Source organism: Arvicanthis niloticus, chromosome 6, assembly GCF_011762505.2.
Source record: "Arvicanthis niloticus isolate mArvNil1 chromosome 6, mArvNil1.pat.X, whole genome shotgun sequence".
Lineage (NCBI taxonomy): Eukaryota > Metazoa > Chordata > Mammalia > Rodentia > Muridae > Arvicanthis > Arvicanthis niloticus.
The window spans coordinates 66793999-66808437 of record NC_047663.1 but is presented as its reverse complement, the minus strand read 5'-3'; the positions used below and the strand labels follow the sequence as shown (position 1 = coordinate 66808437).

At 34.0% G+C, this 14439-nt stretch overlaps 1 protein-coding gene across 4 annotated transcripts in view; it reads left to right on the top strand.

Annotated features, from left to right (window-relative positions):
* The window catches only part of Fnip1 (folliculin interacting protein 1), a 66381-nt gene that overhangs the window by 25724 nt on the left and 26218 nt on the right, over window positions 1-14439 (top strand). The window contains exons 3-8 of one of the 4 annotated variants that reach the window (XM_034507066.2): window positions 405-539; window positions 3962-4062; window positions 4326-4400; window positions 5934-6025; window positions 10901-10984; window positions 12492-12563. In XM_034507066.2, coding sequence (XP_034362957.1) covers window positions 405-539; window positions 3962-4062; window positions 4326-4400; window positions 5934-6025; window positions 10901-10984; window positions 12492-12563 — 559 coding nt within the window. The remainder of the gene's footprint in view (window positions 1-404; window positions 540-3961; window positions 4063-4325; window positions 4401-5933; window positions 6026-10900; window positions 10985-12491; window positions 12564-14439) is intronic. The other 3 variants (XM_076936839.1, XM_076936840.1, XM_034507067.2) reach the window with 3 other exon arrangements.

The window sequence follows — 14439 nt, the reverse complement described above, 5'->3', positions numbered from 1 at the left end:
ACTTAATTAAAATAGACATTTAAAGCTTCCTTAGCTTTAATTTTTAATATAAGATAATAAATAGATAAAACTCCTAAATAGAAGTCCTTTCACATTTGTAATACTTTATGAGTATAAAGAGGTTTTGAAAGTAAGTAATTTGAAAATCACTTATAGATTACTGTCACAATTAATGAATATTATGTTGGCCATATAATACAGAAAATCCCTGTGGTTTGATAATATTGGTGAGAAAAAAATGCATTCCAAATAATACAAGAAGAAATAGAGAAAAATATAATAACATATAAAAGTTACGTTATTTTTAATACTTTCATCCTTGTTTTTTAATTTTTATATTGCTTTTACGTTTATATATACTAAAAGAATGTATTGGATTATAAATAGAAGTCTCTGTGTTTCAGAAGCTATGTAATGATGCTCAAGTCAAGGTATTTGGGAAGTGCTGCCAGCTGAAGCCGGGAGGAGATAGTTCTTCCTCTTTGGATAGCTCTATCACTTTATCTTCTGATGTAAAAGACCAGTGCCCCAAATACCAGGTAAGATCACTCGCTTATTCATTTATAAGTTATTTTCATCACTTTTCTAGGGATCAAGTTATAGTAGCAGCTAGACTGTACCTTTTTATGGCTTACATTGTAGCTGTAGAGATGGATAAATTCACTAAACAAGTAAGTTTTAAGAATTTAAGAATAAGACAATACAGAGGTCTATGGTATTGGTAGCAGGTATTTTCTCCATCTTTATATTAACTCATTTTATTGAGTTGAGTGCCCAGAATAATTTATTTTTGTACTCTTTTATTATTAAATAATAAACTTAAAATACCAATACAGTTTAGCTATTAATTAAAGCGTAATTACAAAGATTAAATGCATATCTTTGTTTTTTACAAGTAACTGTATTTTTAATTTATTTTAGGATATAAGATTAAATGAATCAGTAGCTACATAGGAATTTTAGTATATAATTGTACTACATGAAATAAGATAAAGTCAGTTTCATACTAAGTTCATGTTAGCTGCTGTGAATTTATGTCATCCCAAGGTTATGTAAATCAAACAGACTTGGTATTTAGTGGTACTAAAATAGATCTTGGTCATTTTGTTTATAAGAGATGGTTGCTCTTGGGTAGAAATTTAACTTTGTATGCAATTGATAGGGCATAATATAAAAGGATTCTGTAGTTACTAAAATCTGCATGTTAGGAGGTAATTCTTAATTCTCAGTTATACTCTGCCTTCCTCTTTTTTTTTTTTTTTTTTCACATTAGGCATAATACCTTAACAAGTGCCTGACAACAGTAATATGCCATATAGTTCCTGTATAACAGAAAATTATGAGACATTTTCTAATTTGTTAAGTTGTACCAAGATTATAGATCCAAAAGGTAGTATTGATTAAAATTTCATTTTGTAATTTAAAAAAACAAAAGCATTCAGTTATACTTGAGTTCCCTTCTCAGGACCCACATAGTGGAAGGAAAGAATTGAGTCCCAAATGTCCTATGGCCTCTACTTTTGTGCTATAGCATGATGTATCCACAAACAACCACACATGAATAATAAATAATATTTTTAAGAAAAGGTCTCACTATATAGCCTTGGCTAGCCTGGAACTCCCTATATAGACTATATAGTCCTCAGACTTAAGAGATGGTTCACCCCTACCTCCTGAGTGCTGGGATTAAAGGCATGCATGGCCAGCTAAATTTTTTTAAAAAAATTAAGCAGAGAGTACTTTGTATTTGTAATTAGTGATGTTTGCCATGGTGTCTAAATACTAACAATGGATTTTTGATTTTTTTAGTGATTTTATAATTCTGGTGGCAACAATTAAGGTACAATATCAAGCTCTTTGAAGAAAACAGACATTTCTAATATTTGAAGTAAATCTTTTCTTTGTCTCCTAAGTGCTGGGATCACCATACCTAGCTTAAGTCTTTTTCTTAACTAAATTTTTAGTATACAATGCTTTGTTTGCTCTTGACTGTAGATGTGATGTTGTATAGCAGATCTCAAGAGTTTATTTCAGTTTCTTGACTGAAGCTTAATGCCCATTGATTAGTAACGTTTCATTTCTCCTTTGCTAAGGTCCTGGTAACTACCAGTTCTGTTCTTTGGCTCAATGAATTTGATTTTCTTAGATATCTGATATAAGTGGAAGTGTATGCAATGCTTAACTTTATATGATTGCCTTCTTTCATTTAACATGCTGCCCTTAAGAACCATCTGTGTAGGCCTGTAGAGATGCCTCAGTTGTTAAGAACACTTGGCTGTTCTTCCAGAGGACTAGGGTTTAATTCCTAGCACTCAAATGTTGCCTTACAACTATCTCTAACTCCAATCACATGGGATCTGATGCCCTCTTCTGGCTTCTAGTGACATCAGACATTTATGTGGTGCACAGATATACATGCAGGCAAAAGACACTTAAAATGATAACTTTTAAAGTGTTTAAAAGATCTACTTAGGATAACGCATACTCCAAAATGTTTCCCTTAGGCTGAAATATATTCCACTGTATGTATATATACTTTATTATCTTTGTCAATTTTTTTTAATAAATCACCTAGAGGTGGTTTTTAATGCATGTTATATGAGTCTGGTTTTATTTTTTGCATATTAATATCCAGCCTTCCCAGCAGCATTTTTTCAAGAGGCTTTCCTTAGTACCCATCCTGAAGATCAGTTGACTGTGTTGGTATGGATAGATTTCTGGGTCTCTAGTCCCATTTCATTGATTGTTTGTCTTTCTGTTGGTACCATACTGTTTGGATTACTATAGATTTATATTATAATTTGAAATCTGGGTATGTGATAACTTTGATTTTATTGTTTTCTTTCAAGGATAACTTTACTATTTGTGATCTTTTTAAAATATTATTTTAGAATGTTTTTCTGTGTGTATAAACAAGTATCATTATGTCTATAGGTTACAAGTAATCCTTTTTTTTTTTTAAATTCATGATAGTTATAAGTTGCTCCATTTGTGTTTGCTTCTTTGCCATAATGGAAGTAGTACAAATTATACTGTCTGTTCTACCCTTGTCACCTACTGGAGAAATGTTAAATACATATATGTGAGTAAGACTTGGTGTACATGTTGAGTTTGGGTTAGCTAGATAGCTTAGCAGATAAAGGTATTGGTCACTAAGCCACAGCCTAAATTCAATCCCTAGGACCCACATGATGGAAAGGATCTTTCCATAGGAAAGGACCAACTTGTGCAAGATGTCCTCTGACCTCTACTCACATGCAGCGTACACATCTACTTTTGTACATGAGTAACTGTACAAAAATGCTTATTTGAAGTTTTAATTATTTTTAGTATAAAAATCCTATTAGTGACCTAAATGCTTCTTAGTAATTGGTCTGACCTGAAGAAGTACTGTATTTTTTTTAAAGATTTATTTATTTCTATTTTATATGTGTGAGTGTTTTATGTATGAGTCCTACACACATGCCTAAAAGGGAGGTCAGATTTCCTGAAACTGATGTTACAGGTTGTTTTGAGCTTCCATGTAGGTGCTGGAAACCAAATCCAGGTGTTCTGCAAGAGCAGCAAGTAGAATTAATTACTAAGTCATCTCTCCAGCCCCGAAGTGTGGAATTTTTATGTAATCAAATTCTGTGCAACTCCTTCCTTCCCTCCCTTCCTCCCTTAAATGAGTCAGTGTCTATCCAAGTATCCAACTTGAGTTAAAACTTAAGATATTCCTGCCTTAGTCTTCCCACTGTGTTAGGATTATACATATTACTATACCTACCAATATTCATGCACCTTTAAAAATAAATAAAATTTCTGTTTAATGTTACAGTTGAGTTTAAGAAGTCACATGATAAACAACAAATTACAGAACAGTCTGTGTAATGTAGAATTAAAATTATGAAGACAATTAATATTTAGAATCATTACAAGGCTTTTCATTATTTTTGTTTTGTTTTTAAATTTTATGCAGGGTTCTCGGTGTTCTTCTGATGCCAACATGCTTGGAGAGATGATGTTTGGCTCAGTAGCAATGAGCTACAAAGGATCCACCTTAAAAATTCATCAGATCCGGTGAGGGAGAGCAGATCTTTTTCCATTATACTCAGTTTAGATGGGCAGGTTTTTTGAAGATAAGATGATTTCTTAGCTCTTTACTCAGATTGAGTATGTCAAATTCTAGCTTATGATATCTGTAGACATCCATAGTTTTAGTACTTCTCAGCCATTGTGATGATGTCATGAAATCTCTGTAACTTATATTGTTTTACTTACAATAAACCAACAGTCATGTATTTTAGTTTAAATCTTTTCTGTCATTCTGTGTTCTTTCATAGCTCTCCTCCACAGCTCATGCTTAGCAAAGTTTTCACTGCACGGACTGGCAGTAGTATCTGTGGAAGTCTCAATACGTAAGTGCTTGTGGATTCAGGGGGAGATTGATATTTAAGGTATACAAAGATAAATATTAAAAATGGCTTTTTAAATTATAGCACAATTTCAAGTCTATATATTGCTCAAGTTTGAAAGTTTATGGGGTCCAGATACACACCCTTTCTGAATATGACCGAATATGTAGATGTGAGTTCTTCTTCTGTAGTTTTCCAGAAGTGTGTTGAGTGCATGTCCATCAAAGGCTGAGGTGCTGTTCTTCAGTTTTACTCCTCTGCACTGATTACCATTCCCACCTTTACATTCAGTGTGCAGAGCCCCACAGACTAGAATGGCCTTAGCTAGCCATATTACTGTTAAATCAGAGTCATCCCTCACTCTACACACATAGAATAGCTACAGGGAGATTATAAGTTGTTCTTGCTTAGACTAGAACAATGAAGTAGAAACAAGGTTGGGCCTCCTAGGGGTAGCAGACTATGTAGCAGAACCCTAGTAAACAAAGTGCTGAGTTAGGTTTATGGTCAGGTTAGTGGGGTTTCATAGGTGCCAAATCAGAGCACCGACTCCCTTGAATCCTGGAGTAATCCAAAATCTAAATGAGTAGGGAAGTAGCAGGGAGCCTTTGAAAGACTTCTGTTTTGAGAGGTTCTTATTACAGAGGTTTCTACTATCTGTAGTTTATTTTTACCTTTCTTTTAGGAAGGAAGGAAAAGGTAGATGTTTTTAAAAATATTGTGAATACTTTAAAGAAGCCAAACTTTTAAAATTTAATACTGAAGTAGAAATAAAATAGTCTTCCTTTTCTTTCTAAATTTTAAGTGATAATTCCTAAGATTTATGGAAAATGTATTTCATACTGGAAGCACAATAATTTTACTTTTGCTCTTCTCAAAGAGAATAAAAGAAGTAATATACACCATTTTTAATGTGTGATTATTTCATTGCTGTTCCTCCTGCTCTCCTTCCCTTTCTCTGTTCCCTTCCTCACCTGCAAGTCTTCCTTTGACCATTCCCAACAAAAGTTAACAAAATATTTTTAGTCCAAAATATGTGGAGAACCTTGTCTGTGCTGTATATCAGTGTCAGCAATTTATTTCTAAAAGAGCTACATGGTAAATTTTCTATTTTGTGAGCCGTATAGTATGCTGCAGTTTCCTGCTGGCCTTACAGCTACATCTAAATGAATAAGCATGAACTTTCCACCTGCAAAACTTTGTTTATAAACGGTATAGCAGCTGTATATGGCCTTCAGGTATAGCTTACTAACCAATTGCTTAAGTGATTATATAGTTATCATTATAGTTTATACTTATAGTATTAATAGTAGTAGTTTTAATTAATAGTAGTAGTAAAGGTTTTAACTAATATATAAAAGGATAGGTTTCATAATGATGCTTTCATTCCATGACATTTTGTTCATATTCAACCCTATTCCCACTAGTCCCCTTTTACCTCAAATATTTCAAAAGTTTTACACTTGAAATTTCATTGGGATGTGTGAAGAATTACCATTAAATGTAGTTGGAATTTGGTTTTTCTTTCCTTTGTAGACTGCAAGACAGTCTTGAATTCATCAATCAGGACAGTAATACATTAAAGGCTGATAGCAGCACAGTTATTAATGGGCTGCTTGGAAATATAGGTAGGTGGTTTATTTTCATCTTATAAAGTTAAAAAATGTTAACAATATAAGATTTAAAGTCACTTCTTAATTATATAGATTACTTGTATAACCCAAGAGCTTCTAATGGTGTAAACAGAAAGATTGTTTAAATTTCACATGTGTAATCTTTCTATTATTTGAAAAACATTTTTTCTTAGATTTTTATGTAATATTCATTTTATATCTGTAAAAAGGATTTTTCTTTATTGTTTTTTGTTTTTTAACTTAGATATATTTTTTGAAAGATTATGTCATTGATATTGAAAGCCATTACCAGCTCTCTGGAATCTTCTAGTTGGGGAAGACTATCCCTACTCTCTTCTCTAACCTAAAAGTCATTTTAAAATGCTGTTCATTTTTATGAATTGTGCTTCATATGCTCAAATGATGATTTTTAAGAAGCATATTAAAATAAAAACTTAATTTTGTTATGGTAACAATATGTGACACATTTTAAAATGACATAGTATTTCTGCAATTTCTTGTCTAGAAAGCATAACTAAATTGCCGCTTGATTATATTTCTGATGCATAATATCAGGGAGTGGATAGCCACCCTTATTTAGTAAAAACTTTTATTTAGATTATTATTTTTCCTTTTTAAGATATGATTTTATTGAGATATGATTCTAAGCTGCTCTGGCACTTACTGTGTAGTTTGAGTAAATTTTATCTTTACGTTTATGTTTATTCAAATAAGGTGCTGTTAATCGTCTGCTGTGGGTTAGTCTTAGTGTTAGGCCTGTTTTGTAGTCCATGTGCAGGGATTACAAGTGTGTGATAGCATGTTTGGTTATGGTTAATTTATATAAACATTAGTTTTGTTAGTGGAAAATCAGGGTTTTCTTTTTCTCCCTGTTTGAATGGTATAGTATTATATTCAATAAATACTGTTTTTTAATTTGTTTATTCAGATGAGATGCTATTAAGCATCTTCTGTGGGTTAGTCTTAGTGTCAGGCTTATTTTATAGTGTAGATCAGCTTATAGAAAAAGTTCTTTCTAATTCACTTGATTTTAGTTACTGATTTTAATGAAGTAACTGCAACAAAGCAAACTTTTAATCCTCGAGAGGGAGAGGCAAGCGGATCTCTGAGTTCAAGGCCAGCCTGGGCTACAGATGAGTTCTAAGACAGTCAGGGCTACACAGAGAAAACTTGTCTCAAAAACCAAAAACAAAAAAGAAGAAAGAAGGACAAAGATACAGAGAAACCCTGTCTCAAAAAACAAAAAATAAAACAAAACAAAAAAAAGAAGGACAAAGAAAGAAAAAGAAAGAAAGCAAGCAAGCAAGCAAACAGAAAAAACCCTGAACAAAAAAATGTCTTTTTAAAAATTGTATATTATTTTACAATTCCAAGGACTTATTGAAAGTAGTTCATTTTAATAATACACATGAATTTGATAGTTATAAAAGTAACTTATACTAGTGCTGCAGAGATGGCTCAGTGGTTGAGAGCATTAACTAACTGCTCTTCCAAACATCTTGAGTTCAATTCCCAGCAACCACATGGTGGCTCAGAACCATCTGTATTGGGTTATAATGCCCTCTTCTGGTGTCTCTGAAGACAGTACAGTGTACTCACATACAATAAATAAATTAATCTTTAAATAAAATTATTTAAAATGTAAGTGATACTACAGAGGCTAGATATATTTTTTCAAATATAGAGGAGAAATTTAATCCATTTAATCAAGGTACAGCCTTTAAATAATACATGGCTTGCATTTCCACGCTCTTAACTATGAATTAAGGATAGTTGAGACTCATTTCTGACTTTATGTTTCCAGTTCACTAATCAAGTATTTTTTAAGCATCTGTATATGGCAAGCACTCTGGTAGACCCTGAAGAGGTAGCGGTAAGCTAACACAGTTTGTGCCTCAGTGGATTTGTAGTTAGTGAAATTAGATAAATAATACAATCACAGAATGCTATAGAAGATTAAAATTACATGGCAATGATTAAGATATAAGCATGAATTCCCTCTTGGAGAATTGTGGAAGACTTTCTTGAGAATAGGACACCTAAAATTGAAGACTTATTTATATCGTTCTTGGAGAGAACTGCCTTGGAAGAAGCAGTAATACATACCAGACCAAGGGACACACCATTATAAAGCATGTAAATAACTTTGTGTGAGTGGAGCACACAGTAGAGAGAGAGAGAGGAAAGGAAAGACTTGAGGTAAGGGTGTGTGAGAGGGTTTGGAGGAAGGAAAGGGAAGTCAGAAATGCTATTAAAACAGTCTCAAAAATAAACAAAAATTGAAGAAGAAAAAGAACAAGATGGCAGAGGGCACTGTGGGCCACAGCAACAAATTGACATCTAGGCTTCATGTTGTCACACACCAGTGAGAACATGCTAGTTTCCTTACTTGTTTTCTAAAGCAAATGTTGTGACATGATTAGCCATGCAGAGTTTTCATTACTGGAGATGACTGTGAGAAAGAAAATGGGTGAGGTAGGAAAAGCCAAAGGAAACATACATTGTGATGCATGTCTGACTGCAAGTCAAAGAGAAAAGTATCAAAGAATACGTATCAGTGCCCCAGCCTGATAGCTGTCTAAGGAGGAAAGCTTTGGCAAGACAAGGAGGAAGGCCTGGACTTTGTATCCTCTGTATTTAATTACTGTCTGAGAGCATGTTATGGGTAATATATAACCTTGCACAAATGTCCAATAGATTTTAAAGCACAATTGAAATCTTTTAGATACACTCCCAAGGCTTCAACAGAAAGTTGTTTTGAATCCAACAACATAATCAGATCTGATTTATATGTGCAAAAGAGTGTGTAGTGAGTATAAGTAGTTGGCATTAAAATATGTCAAGAAAAATCTCACTTTCTGTAGTAAGTCATTGGAAAACGGAAGACCTCACTGACTGCTTGAAAGGGTATTAGGGACTTCCAGGTGTCCTTTAACTACATTTTGAAAACTGAACTGTAGATATGTATGTGTGTGTGTGTATATATATATATATATATATATATATATATATATATATATATATATATATATGAAAGATTATATATAGGTATTTCTGGAAAAAAGGAAATCATTGAGAAAATGAAATTAAAGCAAGATATGATAGTTAAGAGAGAGGTTTCTGAGAGAGAATGTTGGGTTGGGACCATGGCTGACTTAGAAGATAAGGATGAACTTCTCAGAATTCTTGAGAAAGTTAATAGCACCATAAGGTTTTAATGTTACCTATTATTTCATCTTAGGCAGGAATTGACAAAGTTGGGTAAGTACTTGAGTAATTTTAGAGGTGGAGTGATAAGAAGAGGACAGTTTCAGTCTGAAAGCTTTTTGTGCATCTACACCAATGTTCACATATAAGGTCATTTGTAAGGAAATGTCAGGGAAGAAGGAGTTTAAAGACGTTAAATTTTGTAATAGCTAGGGAACGTTGAAGAAAGAGTTGACCATTGAGAAACGGAAGGGTTGCTGCATTATAATTACAGAAATTTTTGTTGCAGAAAAAAAAATAGTATCAGCAATTTGAGAAATACAGATGCAATTTAAAGAAAAAGGCTATCTGTCCTAGGTGTGCAACTCCTACATACCTTCTTAGACCAATGCTTCTCAACCTGTGGGTTGCAGCCCCTTTTGGGGGAGGGGTGTTGAATGAACCTTTCACAGGAGGTCACATCAGATATCCTCCATATGAGATGTTTGCATTATGATTCATAACAGTAGCAGAATTACAGTTATATGAAGTAGCAATGAAATAATTTTATAGCTGGGTGGGGGGTTACCACAACATGAGGAACTATATTAAAGGCCCACAGCATTAGAATGATTAAGAACCACTTACTTAAACTGTCATAATTGAATAAAAGCAACATATAATTCAGCTGCTTGATTTCAGGATTTAATTCCTTCCCCACATCTATCCCCTCATTCTCCCACCCCTTCTTTTGGAGAAAGGATTTTTTTTTGTAGCCCTGGCTGGCCTGGAACTCTCTATGTAGACCAGGCTGGCTTCAATTTCATAGAGATCTGCTTGCTTAGTTAAGGTGTGTGCCACCACTCCTGGCTTTTCTGCTCTTTCTTGGGGTTTTCAGGATGCTATTATTTCTTTGTGGTTGTGTGCTTGTGTGTAGTACTCTTGGGAATCTTGCTGTTATAGGCTGTACTGTGTCTTCTGTTTTTGTAGTGGTTAACGTCAGTTTCTTTTGTTATTTATCAGTGGTCTAACAATAACAATTTTTGTGCTTATTTGTCAATAAAATTCCTTGATTTACTGTGTTCTTATGGTAAGAGCAATAACATGGTCTTCTTACTGCATTTGCAGAACATTTGAATCTTTAAAACTGGATTTGCCAGGTGGTAGTGGCGAATGCCTCATTCAGGAGGCAGAGGCAGAGGCAGGGGCAGGTAGATCTCTGTGATTTCGAGGCCAGCTTAGTCTATACTATGAGTTCTAGGACAGCTGAGGCTACACAGAGAAACCCTGTCTCCAAACAAAGACCCCCAAAACAAAAATAAAAACAAGTTTGACAGACATTAAATTATGTATTACCTTTTTGAGTGGTTGAAATGTTTTATATTAGTATTGAGCACTTGAAATAGTCCTATGTTTTGTAACAGAAGCATATTTCTGTTGTTATAAATGGATTTATTTATAAGTAGGCATGAAACTATTGTTTGATATAAACTATGACCAAAAGGAGAACTAAGCTCTTTCTAAAAGGAAAAATGACTTGCGTTGTTCTTGCTTTGGTTAAAAGTTCCCATGCTTTACCTGTTGGTCTGCTCCTATGTTGCCTTACCTCACCTTATTTTCCTGATGCAGTGTGGCTTCTCTAACAGGCCTCTTTCATGTGTATTTTGCATTTTTGCCATATAGGTCTTTCACAGTTCTGCAGCCCCAGGCGGGCATTCTCTGAGCAGGGTCCGCTCCGCCTGATCAGGAGCGCCTCTTTCTTTGCAGGTTTGCCATGTGCTGTGTGGGTAGACTAGTTGGTGTGCCCTAGTGGCTAGACTCTCTAGTGAAGCTGTGGAAACAAGAGAATTCAGAGAATGAAGCTGAGAGGTTATGGTTAAGAAAGCATTGCTTACAAAGTAGAGGAACTTACTGCTTTCTTTTGGGTATGTTTGTAAATTTTTCACCAAATGTGTTATCAATAGGATATCAATAAGATTGATATTTTTATGAAATTTTAGTTTGTCATTTTTTTCTTAGTATGTTGTAGTTATTTTAAACTTTAGACTCTTAAAAGAAAAAATTAGTATGTAGTTAGTTTAGTAATTAGTTATACTGCTCCTTGGAAATTTTAATGTTATGCTCTCTTGTTTCCATGGCTGAGTAGCTTTTGTATTGTAATTCACCATTTGCTGGAAATATCCGATCTTTATAATTGTTGCAAATTTTCTGATCTACACTCTTTTCTAAGGATGATTTTTCTTGGAGCTATGACTTAGATGAACAAGCACTGTTCTCAATAAAAGGCATGTGGGCGTAATTGTTCATATCATTACATCATTAACAGAGTGTGTGCCTTGCATATTCAGGATAAGAGTCCTGTTGCATTTTTTCACACATTACACACACTGACCTTGCATTATCATTTTCTAGTAGAAATTATCAGTTCATAAATTTACTTACTGTTTATTATTATCAATCTCCTCATCATAGGCTCAGATACATTTGAATTTGAAATCTTCCTGCCTAGGTATCCTGAGTGATGGGATTATGAATATTTGTCACCACATCTTGCTTTATTCCACTTTTTGTTTTAATTATAATTTATTTTACATTGTAAACATTAGATATGAACAATACATAGTTATCTTAGAAAACTTGGAAAATATAAAACTAGTTTAAAAATACACAAGCTATCTTGCTAGCATTTACACTTACTTGTTTGTTTGGTTTTTGTTTTTTAGTGCTATGGATCAAATCCAGAGCCTTATATATGCTCTAGGCCAGTGCTCTATCACTAATTTATGTCCTTAGCACTCCCTCTACCTGTTTTTAAACAGAATTGGTATCATACTCTTTAAACAAAGTTATCAAACATTTAATACAGAGTTTTAAATTCTTATTATGCTGTGTTTAAACGTTGTTACAGACATAATCAGAGGGAACTACCATAGAGTTGTCATTGGCCCAAGTAACTAACATCCATACTCTTCAATAGTACGCATTTTCCTTTTAATAGTATGAACAACTATGTTTTTGAATATGTTCTTAAAAATATGAAGTTTAGTTACTCAATGCATTCTATATCTTGGATAGTTTTGCATCACATGGTAAATCTTCAGATAAATCTGAAAGCTTGTTCAACTGAGTAATAGCTCCTTATGTTGGGTTGGTGACATGCTATTGAAAAAGGAATGCAATGAGATGAAGCATGATCTGGTTTGCGATTTAAAAGGAGCAACATCCACCTCAATAATAATGTATTATATGACTGACCATTTGTTTTGATTTGTAGTCCACAGTAACCCAATGGACATGCCAGGAAGAGAACTGAATGAGGACAGAGACAGTGGCATAGCACGCTCTGGTAATGTCACAGACTGACTCCACTGTGTTCTGAGATTGTTGTTAGCTGATTGATATTGATTTTATTTCTAGCTTTGTCTTTGTGGTCTAATTCTGTGTCTACTTTGTTCATATTGGCATTTCACACAAAAGGATTGTAGAAAAGATAGAACAAAGTCTCTTAAATTTGGCATTTTTAATGTTTACTATTAATATTAAGTGTGTTTGATAGGATGTGCCTTATTAAGCATGTTCAACCTGTGGTCTGATGGCTACATGTGACCAAGGATAGCTTCAAGTATGGCCTAGTACAAAAATGATAAATTTATTTAAAACATTATGAATTATTTTTTGATTTTTGTCTGTTTATTGTGTGGATCTTAACTGAGAGGATTCTGTAGATGACAGTATCAGGTTGCAATGTCAAAATGTTGTACACTCCTGATAGAAGATCATAGAAAAAAAATATTTCTCAGGATACTACTTAAAAGCCATAGTAGAAAAACTGTATCAGCTTGCATCTGCTTGCTGTTAGCTAGTGTTGAAATGATTAGATTGTTTATTGTCCAGAGAAGCCAGGTATTAATTAGCATTATACCCCCTTTTTAAATACGGACGTCATTGATATTTTTATGTCTGGAAAACATTTACTGAAACATGCTGGGTATGACAGGGTCGGGGAGAGCGCCAGCCAACCACAGTGTAGTGATAAAATAGAAAAAACAAAACAAAAACAAAAGGCTGTGTGATATGTTCAGTGATAGATTTGTGCAAAGAGACTCAGAAAAAAGACACCTAGCTTACCTGGGCCAGGGGCAAGTATCAGCAGTGTATTATAGAGATGCAGGGCTTCCTGAATTATGTGTTAGGAAATAACAAAGAGTTAGCCAGGCAAAGACATTTTTGGTTAAAACTAGAAGTATATGTTAGGGCTCCAAACCATTAATAAGTAGAGCCGTCATCTTGGACTTACAGTCCTATTAGACACTGTAAACTTGGTTCCTGTGCTTCGTGGCAGGCTTGGTCACATTGAATACCTACCTTTACTATTACTGTGAGTCAATTTGAGTATAAAGGGTGATTTTTAACTTTAGCCTAAGTTTTGATCCTTAGGTATGTGTTACAATAACATGAACTTTCAAAGATAAACATTTCAGATGCTTGAACTCTATTCTCAAAGATTGACTTAGTATAGAATATTTAAAAACAAGATTTAAAAGCTCGGCTGACATTGATTGTTGAGAGGTAAGAGCATATATTGCTCTTGCAAAAGATCCAAGTTTGGTTCCATATAATTGCAGCTCTGGGTGGATCTAAGTCTCTTTTTCTCTGGCACCTTTACTCTCATGCCCATTCACACACACACACACACACACACACACACACATACACACACTTTAGAGTAATAAACATAAAACTTTAAAACAAATTATTAACATTTGCAGATAAAATTGTACTTATTTATCATGTATAACATGTCTTGAGCACTTTTATCTTGTACAAGTGGAGTCTACTGGTGTGTGTCTGCCACCTTAGAATGCTCGAGAGTACTGTGCAGGGTCTGCTGTTTTTGACACTTAAGACTATTAAAAGTGATAGGCTTGACAACGTACACGACTGATTCATGAGTGCTATAAATGACCCCTTTTAGTGCCATTCAAACACTTCCAAATTTTCTTCCTAGTTAAAACCCTACTGCAGTTAGTTCAAAGGGTGTCAGGTTTCCTTTAAGAATGGTGAGGGTTCAGCCAAGTTAGTGGACACTAGGGTATCTTAAGAACTGATAGCTTGTTTCCAGTAGCATTTTTTCTGGGTTGTACAATACTAAAAATGATTGTCTTAGAGACTCTTATAAATATAGTGTTAATATATGACACTATATATTTTCTCCCCTGAGG